At 37.9% G+C, this 24,421-nt stretch overlaps 1 protein-coding gene across 9 annotated transcripts in view; it reads right to left on the reverse strand.

Moving 5' to 3' along the window:
* Positions 1-13,988: 13,988 nt before the first annotated feature.
* Positions 13,989-24,421, reverse strand: part of INPP4B (inositol polyphosphate-4-phosphatase type II B) — a 366,270-nt gene continuing 355,837 nt past the window's right edge. For 7 of the 9 annotated variants that reach the window (XM_072119643.1, XM_072119681.1, XM_072119672.1 and 4 more), the window contains one exon: positions 15,318-20,701. In XM_072119643.1, coding sequence (XP_071975744.1) covers positions 20,527-20,701 — 175 coding nt within the window. In that variant the 3' untranslated portion in view covers positions 15,318-20,526. Of the gene's footprint in view, positions 15,276-15,317; positions 20,702-24,421 lie in introns of those variants that run through there. The other 2 variants (XM_072119662.1, XM_072119688.1) reach the window with 1 other exon arrangement.

Raw genomic sequence — 24,421 nt, forward strand, 5'->3', positions numbered from 1 at the left:
GAGTAGGCACGGAACCCACCTTGCTTGCACAGGCAACGTACTGAGAGAAAACAAATTTGATGGTCCAGCCAACAGCGGTGATCTTTTAGACTTTTATTTCGTCAAATCTCGAATATCCACAGTGTTAGTCCATAATTCCTACGCGTTTCAAGCGAGCTGGTCGCTCTTAGTCATGGAATGTCTATCTAAGTTCAAGTTTGCCCTTTTGAACATTTCCCTCTGGAAACACCTGGGGGTGGGTGGTTACAAATTAGTAGAACTAGTGTTTCCGTATAATTAGGTGCTCCGAGGAAATGCGCAAAAAGGTAAAACATGTGAGTGAATCATAATAACAGTACTTGTAGATAAATATACAAAAATACACAATACATAAATTAAAAACATTTGGTAGTAAATTTGGAAGAAGTGAAAACCTCTATCAATATTTCCGGTCTCCAGGGCAACGTCGGCTCCATACAATGTCTCGTGATCAAAGTCACATGGTCAAATCACGTGATATGTACTACGTGATTGACAACGGAAGATTGGGGATATACATGCCTGGAGGTACGTATAGATACAAGAAAAGTGACTGGTTTGTCACAAGTATATATACATGGAGGAATTAGTTCCTTAGGCAAACCCGTGGATTCATAATTGAAGAGCTTTATTTCTTCTCGGAGCGGATACGTTGCCGTGGTCATCCCGGAACTCTGATAGTTACATTGTTTCTTTTGTTGTGGGTTGTCTAATAAGGAAAAGGAAACAGTGAGGTTATTTCCCCAAATATAAAGATAAAATAGTCGATATTATGACTAAAAACAAGAACTATGAATAGCGGCAATGTAAGAAAGTAGATCGTAAGTAAATATAATGCATATGTAAACATTAGAGGAAAACTGTATATAAATACATTGTATGTATAGACACTAGGAAAAACCCCAGAGGAATATTATTTGACAAGGTTAGAATAACAAACTTAAACACCAGATATGTTATAACTTTCAAGATAAATTTTGTGACAACAAAGAGATGATAAAAGTATAATAATCACTTGTTATTTGTCATGCATACGATAGCTCCACACAGAAAATAGATTTAGAACAAGTAATCAATTTCAACATTAAAAACCCTAGATTTTATCCCATACAGTCAAGATGTGAATCCATGGACCTTTTCCAGGAACGGGTAGAGAGGGATTTAAAAGATCTACAAAAATCAAAAAACAAAATTCCTGATAATCTCTCCCCAAACCTGAGGAAGGCCCTTGGAGAACTGAACAAATGGGAGGATGTGACTATAAAGATGGCAGATAAAGGGGGGATGGTTGTAGTCATGAATAAAGATGATTATAAAGATCAAATTGATTTATTGCTAAATGATAAAACCACATACAGAAAACGACAAACTAACCCCACCTCCATCTTTCAAAATAAACTCAGCAAATTATTACAGGAGGGCTTTACGATGGGCGCTATAACTTTAACACAAAAAGATCAATTACTCACGCAGGACCCCATAACTCCCATCATTCATGCTCTTCCTAAAGTACATAAAGGTCTCATACCACCACCAATGAGACCAATTATTTCTGGTATAGGGTCTCTAAATGAGAACCTTTGTGGATGGGTAGACTCGCTACTCCAACCACTTGTTCAACGTGTACCGGGTTTTCTACAGGACACTACTGACGTTCTGACATCCTTGAAGAACACAATATGGAACAAACACTTTCATTTTCTTAGTTGCGATGTAGTTTCTCTTTACACCTCTATTCCTCACGAGATAGCAATCAAAGCACTACAATTCCATTTGGATAAATACAGCGATTATAAACAGGAGTTAAAGGAGTTTATAGTGGATGTATGTATTTACTTATTGACACATAATTATTTTATGTTCAATGACAATTTTTTCTTACAAATCAGAGGAGTCAGCATGGGAGCGAAATTTTCTCCCTCGCTGGCAAACTTGACAATGTCCTGGTGGGAGGAACAATTTATTTTTACAGATGATAATCCTTTTTCTGACTCGTTGGAGTGGTATGGCAGGCCATACCACTCTTTATAGAGTATCTTAATAACAACAATTACAATCTAAGCTTTACGTTCAATAGTCACCCACAAGAGATAGTATTCCTAGACTTAATCCTCAAAGGTAGAGACAAAGAACCCATCCAGTTTGCCTCCTATCGAAAACCAACGGCGGGTAACACTCTACTGCATGCATGTTCACAACATCCACAGCATACTATCAAAGCCATACCGGTCTGCGAATTTACAAGACTAAAACGCAATTGTAGTGAGAAACACACGTTTGAACAACAAGTTGCTAAAACTGTTGACAAACTCAAGAACAGAAACTATCCTAATTGGATGATGACTCGTGCAAAAAATTTAGTAGATAAAAAAGAACGAGAAGAACTTTTAATCAAAAGAACCTCAAAGTCAAAATATACATTTTCAAAAAAGCCCACATTAGTTGTTGAGTACAGTCCTCAATTCAAGGATATAGCCAACATCATCCACAAACATCTCCCACTCCTACAAGCAGACCCAATATTGGAAAAAATCTTATCACCAGGGTGCAGAATTATATCTCGCAGGGGGACTACCCTAGGTAATCAACTGTCACCTTCCCTGTTCACAACCCGAACCAAGTCCACTTGGTTATCACAAAAGGGTTTTTTTAGATGCGGCAGTACTCGCTGTGTCACATGTAGTTTTGTTCAAAAAAATGATACAGTTAAAAATAGCATGGGTGACAAATCATTTCCGATTAAAAACTTTATGAATTGCAATACCACAAATGTTATCTATGCCATTATCTGCACTGAGTGCAATCTCATGTACGTTGGACAAACAAAACGCAAATTTAGAATTAGATTCTTAGAACATCTCAATGGGATTAACAAAATTGATACCAAAGGTCTTTCGGGAGCATCCAAACATTTTATTGATATACACCAAAGAAATACAGATAGTTTGCGTACCTTTGCTTTTGAAAAAGTGATGACACCTATAAGAGGAGGAAACATAAGTAACAAGTTACGCTCTCGCGAAGCGTTTTGGATATTGAATCTGGATACTCGGTATCCGAAAGGCATGAACTTTAGAAAGGATTTTCTGTATCACTATTAAATCTTGCCTTTAAGCATGACAAATAACAAGTGATTATTATACTTTTATCATCTCTTTGTTGTCACAAAATTTATCTTGAAAGTTATAACATATCTGGTGTTTAAGTTTGTTATTCTAACCTTGTCAAATAATATTCCTCTGGGGTTTTTCCTAGTGTCTATACATACAATGTATTTATATACAGTTTTCCTCTAATGTTTACATATGCATTATATTTACTTACGATCTACTTTCTTACATTGCCGCTATTCATAGTTCTTGTTTTTAGTCATAATATCGACTATTTTATCTTTATATTTGGGGAAATAACCTCACTGTTTCCTTTTCCTTATTAGACAACCCACAACAAAAGAAACAATGTAACTATTGGAGTTCCGGGATGACCACGGCAACGTATCCGCTCAGAGAAGAAATAAAGCTCTTCAATTATGAATCCACGGGTTTGCCTAAGGAACTAATTCCTCCATGTATATATACTTGTGACAAACCAGTCACTTTTCTTGTATCTATACGTACCTCCAGGCATGTATATCCCCAATCTTCCGTTGTCAATCACGTAGTACATATCACGTGATTTGACCATGTTACTTTGATCACGAGACATTGTATGGAGCCGACGTTGCCCTGGAGACCGGAAATATTGATAGAGGTTTTCACTTCTTCCAAATTTACTACCAAATGTTTTTAATTTATGTATTGTGTATTTTTGTATATTTATCTACAAGTACTGTTATTATGATTCACTCACATGTTTTACCTTTTTGCGCATTTCCTCGGAGCACCTAATTATACGGAAACACTAATTTGTAACCACCCACCCCCAGGTGTTTCCAGAGGGAAATGTTCAAAAGGGCAAACTTGAACTTAGATAGACATTCCATGACTAAGAGCGACCAGCTCGCTTGAAACGCGTAGGAATTATGGACTAACACTGTGGATATTCGAGATTTGACTAAATAAAAGTCTAAAAGATCACCGCTGTTGGCTGGACCATCAAATAAATTTGGTATCCCTGTGATCGTACTGACCCAAATAATAATCAGGAAATGTCATATGTAGCGCAGAATTAAAGCTGTATAAACAGAGCCAACAAGAATGTGCGTCATATGTGCTTTTTTAGTCAATTTCACCACACTTGGAATTTTTTTCCAGCTTTCCAGTACATTGTTTGGAATATTAAACAGTTCCATTAACCCCTTCCCGAGGGCTTCTCGCGGGCCCAGCCCTCTCCATAGCCGGTAAGTCTTTGCTGCATATTGCAGCAAAGGCTTACCGGTAACACCCGCGATCGGTGCTAGCACCGATCGCGGGTGCTTTCACGGCCATCGCCGCCGGCAATGCATGGTCACCGCCATCTTGCCGCGGATCGCCGCTCCCCAATGACGTCACGGGGAGCGGTGATCCGTTGCCATGACAGCTTCGGGTCTCACGAAGGCCCAAAGCTGTCTCGTTTTAACCCATTCATTACAATGTGCTATCAGCACATTGTAATGAATGAGGAGTAAAATCCCCATATACTGCCATATTGCAGTATGGAAGTATATGGTAGGATCGATCAGACAACCTAGGGTTAAAGTACCCTAGGGAGTCTGAAAAATAGTAAAAGTAAAAAAAAGTTTTTTAAAAAAAAATTATAATTAAAAAAAAATAAAAATTCGAATCACCCCCCTTTCCCTAGAACTGCTATTAATATTAATAAACAGTAAAAATCAGAAACACATTAGGTATCACCACGTCCGAAAGTGTCCGATCTATCAAAATATAACAGCGATTTTTCACTGAGTTTAACCCCGTAACGGAAAATAGCGTCCAAAGTCAAAAATGAAATTTTTTGCCATTTTGGAAAATATAAAAAAATTAATAAAAAGTGATCAAAAGGTCACACAGTCCTAAAAATGATAGCAATGAAAACGCCATCAAAAGTCGCAAAAAATGACACCACCCACAGCTCCGTACACTAAAGTATGAAAAAGTTATTGCCGCCAGAAGATGGCAAAATAAAAAAAAATTTTTTGTACAGGAGGTTTTAATTTTTTTAAATGTATGAAAACATTATAAAACCTATACAAATTTGGTATCCACGTAATCGTAGCAACCCAAATAATAAAGTAGACATGATTTGGGGCGCACAGTGAAAGCTGTAAAATCCAAGCCCACAAGAAAACATTGCAAATGTGTTTTTTCACCATTTTCACTGCATTTGGAATTTTTTTTCCCGCTTCCCAGTACGCACCATGGAATATTAAATACCGTCACTATAAAGTGCAATTTGTTACGCAGAAAATAAGCCATAACAGAGCTCTTTATGTGGAATAATAAAAAAGTTATAGATTTTTGAAGGTGAGGAGTGAAAAATAGAAGTGAAAAAACTAAAAAAGGCCAAGTCGTTAAGGGGTTAAGAAGTACAATCTGTTTCACAGATAACAAGCCTATTAGTATTTCTGTTAATGGGAAAAAAAGTTATTGCATTTGGAATGAGAGGAGTAAAAGACAGAATGGCAAAAAAATGAAAAAGGGCTCAGTCCTGTAAGGGTTAAAAAGTTGGTGCACTCTGTCAGAACCATAACTGATTTAATGAGCCATTCGCAGTTTCACTCTAAAGAATAGTCAGTACTTAGACATGCATGGCTGAATCTTTAAAACAAGCATATATTACTGGCAGGGTCAACCAGGTAGCCGGCTCTGAGGTTTGGGATTGACTCCTAGTCAGGCTCCGTGAGCTAATGGAACGCTCGTTGCTGCTTCGCTTCTCCAAGGGCAGGGGGCAGAAAAATGCTCTTGGTCCAGTCCAAGGACCCGAAAAGCCTTTCTTCCCTCGCAGTCGTTGGTCTTCCCCACTCAGATCCGCACTGCAGAGCTAAGTAGGGTGTATGAAGAGGCTCATACTGCATAATACCCATAATTGGTGCTAGAATTGATTCTCTGGGTGCCACCATCTTTGTTGAGATATCCGTTCCCCGTGACCCGTCAGACATGGGGCTGCATAGCTTCTAGAGATTTGTTAGAATGTGCCAGTGGCTCACTGTAATGAATCCTATGTAAAAATGCCTTATACTGCAATACAAGAGTACCGTATTATGGTATATTGTAGGATCAATGGGACCATCAAAGGTTAAAAAACCCTAAATGGTCTAGAAATTAGTAATAAAAATAATTAGAAAAAAAACCCTAAAATTCAAATCACCCCCCTTTCCTTAGAACTGATATAAAACTAAATACACAGTAAAAATCACAAACATGTAAGGTATCGCTGCATCCCAAAATGCCTGATCTATCAAAATATAAAACCGATTAACCCCATAACAGAAAATAGCACCCAAATGTCCAAAATGCGACTTTTACACCATTTTGCATCACACAAAAATGTAATAAAAACGTAATTAAAAGTTATCAAAAAAGGTCACATAGTCCTCAAATGGTAGCAATGAAAATGTCAGCTCATTTCGCAAAAACTTACACCTACACAGCTCCGTACACTGAAGTATGAAAATATTATTAGCTTCAGAAGACGGCAAAACACTTTTCTCGTACACATTGTGTATACATTCTCAAAAATGAAAACAAACACAATAAAACCTACATTAATTTAGTATCACCGTGATCATACCAAACCAAAGAATAAAGCAGCGGTGTTATTGGGGGCGGACAGTAAAAGTCGAAAGACTGAGCCACCAAGAATGTGACACAAATGTGTTTTTTCGCCAATTTCACCACATTTTTTTTCCCCCTTCCCAGTACACGGCATGGAATAATAAATAAAGTCACTGAGAAATAAAATTTGTTACGCATGAAAAAAAGCTCTGTACATGGAAGAATGAAAGATGAACTTGGTGGTTATACACATAAAGTTCTACACTCATGCACTTTTCTATACCTGCACCCACATATAGAAATGTATACACTTTTATACACACACATTTCTTTACTCGTGTATACATTTCTACACTAATACATAGGGGCTTATTTACTAAGGGTCCGCGGAGGCACTTTCTGATATTTTTTTTTATTTGCACCCCTGTGACAGGTATTTAACAGGGGATTGTGCCACACGTGATCGAATTGTGGCGTGTCTGCGCTGGCTTTCATGCAACAGAAATTGGGGACGTGCCATGGGACGATCCGACTGCTTCGGGCTGAGCGGGGGATTTAACTTTCAAATTGTGTTGCAAGACAATGCACTTACATGCCCCGGAAAGAAGATGGTGAACTCTCTCGGACCTAAGCGGGGAAGCAAGAGGATATCGGGCGCATAATCTTAGTGAATCGTGGCAGAACACATGATCATCGGACAATGCACTTTCTGTGAACTCCTCCGGACGGGTAAGTAAAAGTACATACACATTTTATACATATAGTATGTATATATAATATACTTATGCATACAGTATACATTCCCCATATACACACATACATGCAGTATAAACATCCCATATACACACACATGGCATTTACAAAAAATACCTAATATTATATAGATCCAATCTATGCCGTTTCATGTTCTATAGACCAGTAATAGCGTCACATTAGTGCTATGCTGTAGTTGTATCTACTCTTATGCTGGTTTCTATGCAGAATATCATTAGCTGACAGCTGTGTGACACGTATAGTGTTCTCTTCGAGCTGTGATTCATAGCAGGTGCTTTTCTGTTCAAATGATGAAGCTGAAGTTCCTTACATAGCGGTAATTATACTTTTTGTTTGACAGGGTAGAGCAGTGTTCAGAGCATGGTGTAAATTTGCCTGCTTTGTTTTTCATACAGAAGACATTGCCCATGAAGGTTAAACCACGGTGCCACCTGCTGCCAGAACTAGAAAATGCATTATCACTCCATGTCAAGACACTCTGTATTGATGCAGTGTTCACATATCTGTTTACTTCTGCTGCTCCTGTTATCATTATTTTTATGTTTTTCTGGATATTATTTTATTAACTCCTTAACGACGCAACCAGTGTGAGGCTTAATGCGCACCCCTATTTTTACATATCTGACATGCATCACTTTATATGGTTTTAACTTTTCAACACTCGAACTTACCAAAGTGATTTTGAGACAGTTTTTTAAAAAAAAATTTGGTTCATATGTTTTATAATTGTAAAAAAAATAAAATAAAATTTGGCAGAACTTTAAAAATCGCCTTTTTCAAAATTCTAAATCATCTCCTTTTCAGATAGATAGTAACCGAACGGGAGGGTAAAACTAACTTACATTTCCCATATGTTTGCTTTATGATTTCATCATTTAAGACGTCTTTTTATTTTATCACAACGTTAGACGGCTTACAAATCGAACATCATTTTTCCAGATTTTCAAGGAGATTACTGAATTGACTTTAATGGGGGTCTCTTTTGTTTTTAAACCCTTAACACTGAGGAACTTTTTTGTTTTTTATTTTCCATTTTTCACTCCCCACCTTCAAAAATGTATAACTTTTTTTATTTTTCAATGTAAAGAGCTGTGTTGGAGCTTGTTTTCTGTGTGACAAATTACACTTCATAGTGACTGTATTTAATTTTTCATGTCGTGTACGGAGAAGCAGAAAAATAATTGCAAATGCAGTGAAATTGGTGAAAAAATGCATTTGCGCCATTTTCTTTTGAGTTTGGTTTTTATGGCTTTCACTGTGCTCCCCAAATGACATGTCTCCCTTATTCTTTGGGTCAGTATTATCATGATGACACTGAATTTAAAAAGGTTTTATCATGTTTTCATACATTTACAAAAATTATAACCTCCTGTACAAAAAAAAAAAAAAGATTTATTTTGCTGGCTTCTGGCGTAAATAACTTTATCATACTTCGGTATACGGAGCTGTGTGTGGTGTCATTTGTGTTACAAATTTTGATTATGTTTTCAATGCTACCAATTTTGAGCACTTTTACAGCCTTTTGATCACTTTTTATTGAATTGCTTATATTTTGCAGAATGGCAAAAACCTTTTTTTTGGCACTTTTTGGTGCTATTTTCCGCTATGGGGTTAAACACGAGGAATAACCATTATTATTTTTTGATAAATCGAACATTTTGGGACACAGCAATACCTAACATGTTTAAATAAATGGGTTAAAATGAGACAGCCTTGGGTCTTTGTATGACCCGAGGCTGCCATGGTAATAGATGACAGCACACTGCTGATGTCACGTGGAGCAACGATCCAGGCCAATATGGCAGCACCTTACCCGCGGCAATCAAGGTGTTAACAGGTGTTACCGTTGGGTGTTTGCTACAATATACAGCAAACACCCAGCTTGTATGGAGAGGGCCCAGCCCCTGAGCCCTCTCCATACAGCAGCAGACGACGTGTAACATACTATTACATCACATGTCGGCAAATGGGTCCACAGTGTAAGAGTCTGTCAGCCTCTGCGTATTAGGCATCTCATGCATCTCTCATCTGTCTCACCTCTATTCTATGTGTCATTGTTTTAGTGGCTCAGCATCACAGGCTGAGCCCGCTCCATACACAGTTGGTGTTAGCTGCATTATGCAGTTAACCTCTTCAGTACTGTCATAAAACGCACTTAAGTGAGTACGCCACCCCCTTTGACCCCAACACAGGGTTCCGTGGCAGTCATAACAGGATCTGTTTGCAGGCTCTTTTACAGATCCAGTAAATTTACAATATTCTGAAATACTGTAGTATTGCAGTATATTGCATAAGTGATCAGACTACCTAGGATGAAGTACCCTGGGAGTCTAGAAATACAGTAAAAAAATATACCCCCCTTTCCCTAGAATCGATATAAAAATAAACAATAAAAATCAGAAACATATTAGGTTTAGCCGCATACCAAAAAGTTCTATTAATATGTGAAAACGGTCATTCCCGGTGGTGAACCCGATGACGGAATATAGCACCCAAAAGGCCAATTTTTTGTAATTTTACAACATATAAAAGAATTTATCAAAATGTCGTACAGTCCCCAAAATGGTAAAATGAAAGCGTCATGTTGGAATAATATGCCACATCAAACAGCTCCATGCAAAATGAAGATTTTTTTTTGTACAAATATGACCTATATAATTTTGGCATCTCTGCAATCGCATGCACCCAAAGAATAAAGGGAGGCGTCAGATGGACTGTACAGTGAAAGCTGTAAAAACAGCCCACAAGAATATGTCACTTTTTTTTCCAAGATCACTGTATTTGGAATTTTTTTCATGCTTCCTAGTAAACGGCATGGAAAATTAAACACTGTATTTAAAAGAAGAAAAGCAAAAATAGCAAAAAATATTTATGGGTATTTACTCTTAATGTATGGTAAACGCCATGTTTGCATATTTATGGGTATTCAGTCTTCATGTATGGTAAACGCCATGTTTACTTTAAATTCAAATATCTGTTTTAATGAACTCCCAAGATAGCCCCGAGTTAATAAAAGGCCAAAAAACTTGTAGAAGTATTATAGCAAGTAGTTGTGTTCGCTCACAGCTCTTTATAAAACACCGGTGTACTTGAATGAAACTAATCTGCACATTCAATCATTTTCTGAAAATTAAGATAGGAATCTACTAAATCTCTGTGCCTTTAGTAGGACAAACTGGACATGTTTTAACTATGTTTATTGCTGAAGAGTATTTGCATTATGGGTAATGGAGCTGGATGCAAACAACATGAAGAATTATATACTCGGTTTTTTATGGTTTCTCTGGTTCAGCCGCTTTCCATGTTATCATGGGCGCCTCTAGTTGTACAATGCAGATGAATTTTCATGGGTGAACAATGACTTACCTATGAATACCTTGTTTGCTGTATTACATTTCTCAGTGATTAAATGCTCTCCTCTGAGTATGGAGTCATGACATGCTCCTGCTCACAATGAGACAAGTCATTCCATCAAAACACTTAATCATCTATGTTGATTTTCGCAGCAGCTTCTAAGCGTCTGCCTTCAATGGATTGTTTATATTCTCTGATATAACAATTTTCCTAGGAGCACATCTTGAGAATAGGCCAGGCAGTTGTGTCAGGCTAAATATAAAACATGTCTTCTGCATTTTTATAAATCCATACTTCCTGCTTACAAAGGAGATATATCCTATGAGAAATTACAGAGAAATAGCTCATTATAATTCAGGTCACTAAGATCTACTCACATCTCTGGTTTTAGCTACTTAATATACACTTATATCCTTATTAAATGAAAATGGGCCATGAATTATACTCCCTTTTCATTCATATTCTCCTCACGAGTTTGTGCTACAGTATTATATTCTCCAACAATCCATTTTCCTTTTTAGAACTACTATCTTATTTGTATTCTGAGAAATTTAGATATGGAAACACAAACAGATATAAATAATCTCAAGGTGGATTGCATACATTTGGAGACATATTCAGTTCTTACCCTTGTCCGGGTTGTTGTTAAGGTTAATTTTTCATCAAAATCAAGTATGAGAAAGCAGGAGCACTTACTCATAGATCCAGGCACTGAGACTGTGGTAATCTCCTTATATTTGTTATCCATTGCCCTCTTCCTTCTAAAATAAACTTTTAAAATGAAGCTAATGAGCCTAATGGGTTTATGTGGGTGTTACCAGGCCCATTTTGCAGCATCACAAGCAGCTAAAGTGTGCAGGAGCCCCCCCCCCCCCCAACACTGTGCGCTAAAACTTCCTATGGTGCAGTGAGGTAACATCAGGCAGAGGGATGGGTGAAGTGCTGAGGGGGCAGGGGAGGGGGAGACAGCATAACAGCCTGTGAATCTGCAGCACAGAGGGGCTCATAAGCAAACTTACTTGTTCGTTATGTCTGCACAGGGGTTGACATCACTTTTGGTATGTCCAGGAACGGACAGATTATCTTAAAAAAGACGTTATTAACATCCAAATAAGCCGGAGGCGCTCTGGACTCTGGCCTCCTACAGCCCACTGATCCGCAGATGTTACGATTGTGCATATATTATTAGGCGGCGGAGCCAAGAGGGGCTCTGTTGACATAGGCTGGGGTGTCTCTGGCTCATTTGAATATTTTTAAGAGAATCTGTCCATTCCCGGAAATACGAAAAGCGATGTCATCCCCTGGCAGATATAACAAGCAAGTACCATATATACTTGAGTATAAGCTGCGTTTTATGGCACAAAAAATGTGCTGAAAAACCCTAACTCGAGTCAAGAAAAAAAACCCAGAAAGGGTACTCACCTTCCAATGCCCCCCAGCAGGTCCTTTTTAATCCATTGCGACTCCGGCATCAGTTCCGTGTTGCTGCGCGGTGACATTCTACTATGTGCGCTGGCATCGACACACACTATGAAGTCAGCAAGCGTCTGACGTCACAATACCGGAGTCGCAATAGATTGAAGAGAATCCGCCGGGGGTGTCTGGAGGTAAGTACACTTTTTGTTTTTTTCCTACAGGCATTTTATTGAGGCAGGGGCTGGCAGGCTATACACTACAGGGGGCTGACAGGCTATATACTACAGGGGGTTGGCAGGCTACATGATTGAGGGGGCTGGCAGGCTATATACTACAGGGGCTCTCAGACTATATACTGGGGGGCAGGGGCGGGCGGGCTGGCTGGCTATATACTGGGAGGCTGTGCCCAATGCATTTCCCACCCTCGGATTTTACTCGTGTCAATAGGTTAAAATTAGGGGTCTTGGCTTACACTCGGGTTGGCTTATATCCGAGTAAGTTTGGGACATCTGATGGAAGATGTCCTTTAAAGTCTTTCTGTACTTTGGAATAAATCATAGAAAATCCTGTTTTTCAGTATTCTATTAGGTTTGCGTTAAGTATTTTCTTAGCTTTAATTAACAGTCCACCAAAGAAGGTAGATAGCCACCAGAGGGAAGATTAGAGGAAATCTACCACTTTGAATACTTTGAAAGGCATTATTAACCAAACATACCTTTTGACAGGTGTTAGACAGCTGAGGCAGGTCCAGGTGTTGTATAGTCTAGGTACTGAGCAGTTTGAGCTAAAAAAACTTTTACAATTATGCTAATGAGCCTCCGGCGCTCCTGTTTTCGTTATACAGCTCTTGGCAGTCAGGTGTTAACCGAATTATGCACGCCCACAGCATGCTCGAGTTAGCACTGCCTGCCCTCCTCTTTTCCCGCCGGTGATGACACCGAGCTCTCGGGAGCTGAAGAGGTCTAACACTTGTCTAAAGGTACGTTTGGTTAATAATGCTTTAACAATGAACTGTACATTGGAGAACACTTGGCTTATATATAGAGCATAAGGACATTTACAGCAATGTCTGTTTTCCATCCGGATCCTTACACATCTATATGGAAGTCTTCACAAGTTATATTTGAAAAAAACTCATACACATATTGACTGACTCCAAAAGATGAAATAGGTGAAATGAAGAAGGCATGACATAACTGGAGTCTTGTATCTCTTGCACTTAAAATAAGTTAGGGATGAAGAGGAATATATGTATCAGTGTTTCTGTTGGCCCTTGCTTGATAAAGACGTGATGTTGAAACGTTGCAGTTTTCCGTAAATAAAGTACACTTCTTCATTTCAACTGATATATAAAGAGTGCTGCTGCTTTTTCTAATCTGTGGACTGTTTTGGCCAACAGGTGCTTATGGCTGTGTCCACCTGGATAAATACAATGGACGGTAACATAAGAAGTGCTGTCTTATCTTATATATGATATATATCATTTCCTGTTTTAAATGGGCACGTTGGTTCCTATATGTGAAGCTATTTCTTCAGGGCACTCTCAGGTGGTCCGCTGCCAAACTAAAACTGGCTTTTGGAAATGCAAATGACTGAGCCAATAACTCATTGTCTGTTAAAGCAAAATAAAGATGGTGCCTTATAATAAGATGGGATAGCATGTGTCCTTGCCCAGGGAGGCTTTACAGAATATGTCTGACATTGCTTTTTGTGTTCAACAAATAACAGAAAAGGTAAACAAAACACCAAAAATATTTATTTAAATTAAAATATTAGAAAAACATATACACGATGTACAGTGAATAATGTCAACATGGGAAACACAACAAGTGGAGATGACCAAAATCAAAACACTCAAACACGGACTAATACATCCAAATCATTTAATTATGACATAATAGTAATGTGTGTATGAGCAGAAGCAAATGGCATGAAGAATAAGCCACTGAGTCCTGACATCATTAACGACAATCCAATATAATGCATGTGGCTAGAAAACAAAGTGGATGAAAAAGCCCAGCCAGACTCTGAGAGGTGATGAAAACAACTCCAAATACCAGCAGGAGTTACTTTCATATTCATCACTTGTAAACCAGCTGGCTCCTTAGTTTCAACAATATAAAAAGTAATAAAAATCCACTGGATTTAACTCTTTATCAACTTCAGAATACAGTAAAACGACACACAATGAAACTTCAAATGAATTTTCAGTTTTTTTTGGTAACCAAAGTTATTGGATATAAATTGATATAGCCATGTCTGTAGAAATAGATGTGGTCTATTACAAACCTTCATACTTCCAGACATCTGTTTTATTTTACTTTTTTTTATAAAAGTTACACAATAGAGACATGAAGCAATCTCTGCAACTCATGGATCTATCTTTTTACCAAACACTCACATGTGCCCATGGCCTGGGCCTCCATGACATTTACAAATAAATAGTATAGAATTATGTACAATGTAAATATTTGGTGTGCCATTTGGTCGTTATATTCTTTCTAAACAATTTACACAAACTGGATTATACGAAAAGTTGATGGTCGAGATATAATGAATTCAAACAGAAGAAACTAGGTCTCTAGAACAAGTTAGAGGCAGCTACAAACTTTAGAAATAGTTCTAGAATTATGAAAAATGACCCTGTAATATCTCCAGCATTCTTTGACTTTTGTATTAAACATTACAAGTTATATATTTTTGCCATACTTGCATAATAATGTAACTATTTGTAGTTGTGTTGGATTTTGGCAGTCTTAATGAAGCACCATTGTATGTGGATCTGTGTGGAAACTCCAGTTAATCCTAGGAATGTTCTACTATATGTCACTAATGTAACTTGTCCAGTCTGTGCGTGATATGATCTACAAGTAGGATATTAAGTGAACTTAATTGTTAACTTTTCCATATGTCCCCTCTGGAGGTCTGTAGTACTTTGGGAATGTCAGCAGCTGTATGATGTTGAAAGCATACTTTCTGCATTTGATATTCTTCATCACATTCTCTATGCGGCATCCTTCTCTGGGAAGAGGAAAAGAAAGGACAACTTCATAAGACAGGATATACAGAAATAGGTTTTATTTATTCATTGCTGTGTTGCAGTCTTAGAGTAAAAATAACAAGGTTTCAACTATACATTTTGTTAGGTTTTTTTTCACAAGTGATGATACATCTTACATATTTAAATCCAAAGGCCAGATACATGTAAAAATGCCCTCAGAAATACTCATACCTGCACTAAACATTTGAACCAATAATGCACTCCATATCAGGTACTCTATAGAAAGGTAAACAAGCCCAAACTGTAGATATTCATGCCAAACTAGGCTTAGCTCAAAAAAATGTTAATTTACAAACATTTTCATTTTTAACTAAAAAAATAACCTTCACCGATGGGGAGAGGTTTTAACTTCACATGTTTGGTGGAATAGTAACTAGAGAATTCATAGGAAAGACCATCTTGGTGGACCATACCCATGAAAACCAAAAGGCCAACATTTGTTGCTCTCATGAAGGTTTGCTCACCTAGCTTACAACTCAGCAAGTACTGGACTTTAACAGCCTCCCCTGCAGGTTCCAGGCAGAACTGAAAATTTAAGTTTTATCTGAAGTTTTAGAGTTTAAATCTCTAACCACCCCACCAATCCTAAACCTGTATTAGCAAGGATGCCTTGTGTAGGAGATCCACTTAATGCTTTCATTGGCTTAACACCCAATATTTGGCTTCCAATCACTTTTCTCTACAAATAATCTGGAAATAATCTCAGTATTGTTATGACCATGTACTTTATGCATGAGCTAGCCACATAAACTGTGGGTAATTCATGACCACATTGGTTTCTATTGGCTGTGTTCGCGGCACGGTACATGCACCTAGCATTAACATGCCATGAATGTGCCGACTGCCCAAAAGATAGGGCAAGTCATTTCCTATGGACAACTGCTGGCTCAAAGGATAATTTGAGACAGGCCACAAGCAACTGTACTTTGTGGCCCGTTGTTTGTTGTCCACAAAGTACACACATTTGTGTGCATGAGTAGGTGGTGACTGAAGATTAACTTTTCTTATCTATTCAATAAGTAACCACAGGTAAAAACTTGATCATGGATAAAAAATCTCAAAAAATCCATCAACCTATTTTCATAAATTGTTGTCATGAGTATAAAGAGGAGTAGATCACTTATAAGTTCTCTGGGTAATGTATAACAATATTTTATTCATATTTTAGTCAATTATTGTATACATTTGGACTTGCTCTACAGTGATGATTCTATAGACTGGATTGCATTTTCAAGGTGATAGATCTGCTAAACCTGGAGCATACCATATAAAACTTCATTGTGTTTAAGGCAGCTACCTTTGAAATTACTCCCCAAGCCAAGATAGTTAAGTGTTCGTTCAGTGCTGGCCCATGATAAACCTTATTGAGGGGTTGTCTCTATCAATTTGTAGTGGTTCTGTTGTGACTGATCTTATAAGTAGCTATGAGTATTGTACCTTGTTCTCAAGCACACTCAATGTAAACTCTCTCGATAATTTTCTTTAACAGTATCAAAAAAATATTGACAATCAGAACTATCTAATCTTAGACTCTAAATCTTTTCTCCTTACATAAAAGAATAAGGCATTTATTAAATCTGGCCATATAGATTTGCAGATAAAATTGGAACCCTTATTTGATATAATTCCTTTTGTTAATTCTAATATTTATAATACAGTTGAAGTGTATCTAGTTCATCATTTTCTTTTTAGAAAAAAATATTTTACAAAGAGATAGTGCATATTGACATAAAATAGAAAAATTGCTTGCACTTTCCTAAAATGATACATTGAAAGGAGAAAGTCAAGTAAAAGTAAACAAAACAAGTACAAGGATAAGGACAGCAAACGGAAAGTGATGCAAGGTGGACATTTTGGCAACAAGGCAGAATTTGGTTTGATGAGTAGAAACCATAAGAAATGAAATGCTTCAAGCAGATCCTGGGAATTATAGTGAGATAGATGAACGACATGCTTAGCCCTTTATCCTAAAGTACATGTTCTTAACACTGATGGCAGCTACTGTACCTTTTTGTACTGTCTTGAATGCTTAAAGGGGTTTTCCCATGCACTAAAGTTAGGCCCTATCCACGGGAAAGGGCCTAACTTGCTGATCAGTGGGGGTCTCAGTGTGGAGACCCCCACAGATTGCAAAAACGATGGATCCGTCAAAGCCTTCGTCGCTCCATCAGACCAATGGAGCAGACGGACGTGCATAACCGTTCTTCTCCATTAATCTCTATGGAGCTGAAGGAAATTGCCGAGCACCGCACTCATGGATAGGGCCTAACTTTAGTTTGTGGGAAAGTACTCCTAATATTTACTATAGGCAACTAGTTTATGTACTTATAAATGTCATTTGCAAGATGCCAATATGTTTAAGAATTATAGTGAATAGATGGGACTCATGTTTGTGAATCAACAGGAGACAGCATAGATAAAATGAGTAAATTAATATTTTAAAAGGTGACCCTACATTAAAGTCTATATGTTCTTTCCTGTTTAAAACATTTATGATGTTAACTATCGTAAAGGGGAGACATTTATAAAGACAGTCTGAATAATAAATAGATAAGCTGAATAGAATTACCTTTGCGCTAGAATCACAGGCTACAGTTAAAGCAACAATGTGGGCCATCCAGCCTGGCCTACTGCATGCCCTGAATTGTGACATTCAAAACTAAAAGCCCTTGTTTATAATGATTTTCAGCCCAAATTGGCCTCTATTCAGCATTATGTACCCAGGGGGTTTAGACTTAGGGGGTGTAGGGAGCAAGGCACAGGTCATGTAGTTGCGGACCAGACACTATTATGGAGGCACTGTAGAGGCCTGAAACAAGATCAAGTGACATCTATGAGGCCCCCTGCACTAGATCACATGACTGTCCATATACAGATGCCCCTACTATAGGTATACACATACTGCAATCATTAACAGACACAGCGTGTGTCCTAAAAGACCTGCAGTAAAATCCCCTGTTCTGTGCTTATTGGTGCAGGCTGCTGACAGTGTTAAGTGGCAAAGCACTGCTGATGGTTTCTGGTTGTGTGCGACTGCACCGAAGGGGGGAAGTGATCCAGGGTTTGGCAAATACAGAATTTATCAATTCATGTATTATAGTTATCATATACTTTAATTTGACCACACAAAACTCACATCTACATGAGACAGTTGTCAATTTCTTTTAACCAGCACTAGAAAAAAAATAATTGTATATATGTATAATATGTATAATATGGGGTGTGTGGATTCCTAATACAGCAACCTGCCGAAGTTTAAGCTGTACTATTGTTTGGTCATAAAGAAATGTTATGTAGAACAAGGAGATGTTTCACATGACAGCGTTGTATGCTTATAAAATGGCCATAAAGCATTTGTCCTGTTCATCAATGAACATGGGACACACTTCTAGTCCAGTAGGGCATGAACTCTGAATGAACCACCTGATGTTATGAGAACAATTCGTTTCTATTACCTTATATACAGCAACCTAAAATAGTTTAATGCAATGTATTAGAGCTGAATATGTGTGGCTACAATGAATATGCATTAAAAAGGTCAAATAACCAAGATGACGAACATAATGTAATAGGAATGAGGAATACTGCCTTGTCACCACACAGGTTATCGTCAGCTATAACAGACAATAGGGACCACTACAGAAAGTATGTGTACAGGTATGTAGCTTCAATAACCCTAATAATCAATGACAACCATGTATTACTACCGAACCTCTAAGAGGAAAACAAATGTCCCACCGAATCCTTGGTGAATTCACTAGCACAAAGATATCAGGTGCAGATGACCTAAAAGTGGCTGCACATATTAGACACAGGTATGGGTCCACACAAAGTGTTCTTAATTGGGACAGGAAAATTCTTTGTGGGCATGAAGGGGGGGGGGGGGCGTAGCGGGGTGCGGCCGACATTCTTTTGCAAAACCAGCAAACTTTTGTTTACTGTTTTTTACGCAAAACTATGCCAGGTCCAAACTGGTGTAGTTTTGCTTGCTGGCCATATGCCCCATACATCAAGAGATCGCTGTCATACGTTGATAAATCTCCCCCAATATCTTATACTGTTGTCCGAAGCATCTCTGTGAATAGGTGGAGTAAACAATGTATAGCAAAAACCTTGGATTTGAACGTATATCTTAAAGGAAATCTACCACTTTACCAAAGTACCAAACACCTACACATGGTCTTCACTAAGCTTGACACACCAGCATCACCTAGAAAAGTGTCTTTTACATGAATAATTAGTAGCTAACAGCGTCAGACATCTTGTCCCCACACTCCTGGCTGCTTTTTATAAGTCTCTTTTCTAGATGATCCCGGCATGTCAAGCTTAGCGAAGACCACAGCTGGGATCAAGATGAAGAGGAGGACAGGTGAGTATGTGTAGGTGTTTGTTACTTTGGTAGATTTCCTTTAAATACAACGATTAGGCTATGGTGGAACTGCAACAGAGGTTCCCTTAGGAGAATGAAGAGTTCCCTCAATTTATGTACAACCTGATACCATTTCAGCATTGAGAATTATGAACATGGACATATAAATGAGTTGCAGCAAAAAGAAAATTAGTCGGTTGGGCATTATATTACTCCTAGGCATTGCTTCTTGGATGCCCAGGGATTTAGGCTACCACCACCCCATAATGAATACAGTTTTGCTGTGCATGAGACCTAAAATTGAAAATATTTGGAAATACCCCATATGGCTTATATCATATTTTTCCCTGTACACACATTTTCTCAAGTGTCCTTTAAACAATAAATCCAGGTTACATGTGTAAAAAATACTATTATATAATAAAAAGCTCCTTCCAGAGAGTATATACTCTTATATTATATATATTCTGCTTTAATTAATTGAATTTCTTGTGATAATAATCTCTGCCAAAATAATTAAATATTGTGGTGCAAATCATCTAAAAATTCACAGATCGATGAGGTTTTCATGTGAACAAAACAGAACAAATCAACAAGAAGAAGCCCTATGATCAAGATGAGGCAACTGAATGTGATTTATACTTTCTTCCTCCAGTCATTGGAACAAAGATCACAAAGTAATCCAATACAATACTAGATCTACATGGCCGTAAACATAATAAAATAAAGAAAGACATGAATAATGCTCAAATGGACACATTTTGAGATACAAAGAACTGCAGATATCATTTACAAACTAAGGACATTGCTATTGGTAAGATGAGAAGAAGTTGAAGTGCATATTATTGATATTTGGCTAATAGCAAAGCAAGACTCAGAATTAGCCACACAACCAACAAGTGTGAGCTGACAAGAAGCAGAGCAACGGGGTAGAAGTGGCGAGAGGTTGGCTTGTTATCTGCTACACAGCCTTTCTCTGGATCATCCGACTCATTCAGAATTCCCTGGGCTTGTCCGCTGTTAGATGGGAGAAGTTAGGAACAAACAGAATAGCAGTACAGGAAAGTTAGTGCATAGATCTTCTAGCAGAGAAAGAACAAAACATGCAAAGGACAATGGGGATCAAAGACATTTGTGATGAATCTGTGTGATTATGGGGATTACACAATAAAGAGGTTAAAACATCGGTAATAGGCAGCAGCTTTAAGGAAAATGTTATGGATAGAAAAGTGTGAAAAGGAAAAATACTAAACAGAACAAGAAAAAAAATACTTAATCAGATTCAAAATGTCAAGTGCAAGAGGGAACCTGTCATCAGAAATTGACCTAATAAACCACTACCAGTATTTTGTCAAGCAATTAAACAGCTTAAAGATCATGTTTCTTTCATGACACAGGGTGGTGGCATCATCAAGAAACTCAACTTACCATATAAAGCCATGGAGGAGACTTTCAGCACCTCCTCCCATGTGATTAACATCATTTGGCGGACTTCAGGAGACCTGATAAATTATGTCCCTGGATGTAGGACCATCAATTACAGTAAAGGGGGCATTTTAAGACAGGGAAAGCTTGACTTCAGTGTTAAACTTTCTGCCTCTTTGACTTCATAAAACCAATTTACATCTCCCTTTAAAAGTTGGTTTTCTGGAGGATGCCAGCACATTAGACCATAAAAGAAACATCCTCTCGAAGCTGCTCAGTTGCTGCATCCTCTCGAATAGTTCTAGTGGTAACCCATCCAATGGCAAGGCCGTAGTAGCAAATTAGGGGAGAGGCTGTCAGAGCTGAGCCCTCATTTACAATGATCTTTATTATGTTTCTTTGTTGAATATGGAAGTTTGGCTACTTTGGTAAGAATTTTTGCATTAATTTATATGGGAGGTATTAAAAATATATACTTAATTAAAATGCATCTTTCATCCTTTAAAGGGAATTAAATATGATGCTTTGATTTCTAACTAATGTTCTGGCAGACCTATTATGTGGATTCCAATGAATAATTTTGCAAGGTTTTGAACATTGCCTGTTAATTAAATTAAAAGATCCACTACTCGACATACTTAAACTCCTTTTTTTTATTTGTGGATAAAAGATGTATCTAGAGACAATACAAAGATTCTCAACCAAACAAGATAAGAGTTTTAATGAAAAGAAAATCTGTAATTTAGAGGACTAAATTCTATGAAATTTGGAGAAACACTAGTTGGGATTGATTGCAATCGGACCTGAACCAAATCTTTTGAAAAATTGAACAAAGCTTTTACAAATCAAATTTTGGATATTTCACTCACTTATATTCATATATAAAGAGACCAGAAAATTATAGGTAGCAGAGCAATGCCTGCACCTCATTGTCCCTTACTTTGTGTGGCTCAGTAACATGTGACCACCACTTATTGTCTAAATGATGGTGGACAAGCTTTTGCCTGTTTTTATGTATACGAGTGCCACCATGTTATCATTACTGTGTATATAAAATGAGTGGCAGATCAAAATAGGATGATAGTGCACCAGTTTCTCTTCTATCCCCAAAATATTAATAATTCCACATCTGAAAACTATGTGATATCTGACCACTTAACAGACATCCTTCTATTGAAAAATTTTGTACTTGGTTGTGGTTGGCTAGGTATAACATTTCATTTCTTATGGCAGCTACATAGCAACTTGGCACATATTTGCCATGGTTTACCTAGAAGGAAATAAGCTGGCAAGGGACCAATAAAATGTTGCGATGGAAGATTTAAGGACAGTTTAAAAGGATAATCAATAAATCTAACACAATTGAAAGTAAAGGGTAAAGGTTCCACATACATTGGATATCTATTGTGAACTTCTACCTCAGAAACACATTATTGAGGGAGATTTATTAATCTGTCCACTTCAGAATTTTCACTAACAGTCTTCTCCACATTTATAAAGGGTTATAGACAGCTTTCTGGCTCTCCTACGACTAGCTCGACAAAATAGGGGAGGTTTAAGAAAAGGGCATGGCCTCACGACTCAATGGTCTGTGCTCCAGAAATATTGCTGACCCAACAGAATTGTCTCCTAATTTTCTGGTGTAAAGTAAGCCAACTAATAGGAGGTGCAGAGTACAACTAGATAGCCTTATACTAGGACACATTTATCATCCAGCATTAGACACTTTTATAAATCTGGTGCAGAATAAGACTGTCTAGTCTAACTGTGCACTGTCTCACCTTAGGACAATTTTTATAAATTTGCCCAATTGTTTTATTCAGGCAGGCAATGAACTAGCTCAGCGAGTATAGGGCGCTAGTTTGGCTGATGATAGGTACCTGCATTTTATAGTGAGGACCATGACTATCTAGATCAGTGGTTCTCAAACTTTCTAATGCTGTGACCCCACAATACAGTTCCTCATACTGTGGTGACCCCAAACCATGCAACTCGCATTAAAAACACAGTAAAATTGCGGCTCTGATGGCTTTAGGCGACCCCCGGTTTTGGTCGTTTGAGCCCCACTGGGGTCCCGACCCACAGGTTGAGAACCACTGATCTAGATACCTTGTGAAGCTATTTCTAGCCAGAAATTAGGCTGCTTCACCATAGAATTTTAGGTTCGCTTTGAGAGAATGTGATCAACAAGGTAGACCTCGCTTTGATCTAGTGATCAATCATAAACGTCTAGTTCCGACGCCCTACAGGGCATAGGCATCAGTCTAGAGCCATATCTGCCATTTTAATTGTCTAATAGAAGTTACATTTTAAATCTTTGATTGACAGCGGTTAGCAGTCCTTCAGTGACGACCGGTTGGGATCCATGCAGCAGAGACACTTTATCTAATGTTCTATTATACCTCATTTGCAGCTTGATAATGTGCAGTGTGGATACAAAACAAATAGTTACAATTCATTGATTTGATCCCTCATCTGACCTCATGCTATTGGTGCAGGTTACAATGTGTAGGCAAGACATATCAGCATGGAGTTGAAGAAGGTAATTTTGCTATCGATATGTTTTATGTGAACAGTCACGTCTGTGATTTTTGTAATTTGCAGGATGCCACCTATAGCATCTGTCCTTATAGGGATTGAGCTTATTACATAAAGAGAACACTATATGAATATCACATGCTGATGACGGTGGTAATTACTTGTGAATATGACATGAGATGCCATAGAAGTTGTTAGATATTGGTATAAATTTGGGTCGATATGACTGAATCTCTACTGTGCTCAGTAGCTTAGAAACATGGTCCTCTGAGGCTTGAAAGTGTTTTTACTAACAAGAGGAAAAAAATCGGGATTTTGGCCAATTTCCCTGTTTGGCAGCTACTTCATGGTGTGATGTGTAAGTACATCAGCATGCTGCAAGCAATACTTGTCCCTACTGTTCTCTTATGCTCAGGTAGCAGGAACTGCTGATCCAGGTTTCTCGGTAATTCATGGCATTTCTTTATAATTATATTGATCTACATCCCTGCTGAGGTTCACAGGACAGATCATTATTCCCCCTACAAGACCTAACAACTGATTTTTTTATTATATGTGCAAGGCTCCAGCATTTTGTGACTTTTGTGAACAGCATATAACGGATGTATTCAAATGAAATCTAAAAGTTAAAACCCTTTAATTGTTGAGAAACACGGGGAGTATCTTATTAATTGCGGCTGGAAGACAGGCTTATTTATGAAGAGTCATTAGGTTGCTTCGAGTGTTCATCAATAGAGAACTTGGTGTTTCAGAGAAAGGTTAGCTCATTTACAG

Source organism: Engystomops pustulosus, chromosome 1 (assembly GCF_040894005.1).
Source record: "Engystomops pustulosus chromosome 1, aEngPut4.maternal, whole genome shotgun sequence".
Classification (NCBI taxonomy): Eukaryota; Metazoa; Chordata; class Amphibia; order Anura; family Leptodactylidae; genus Engystomops; species Engystomops pustulosus.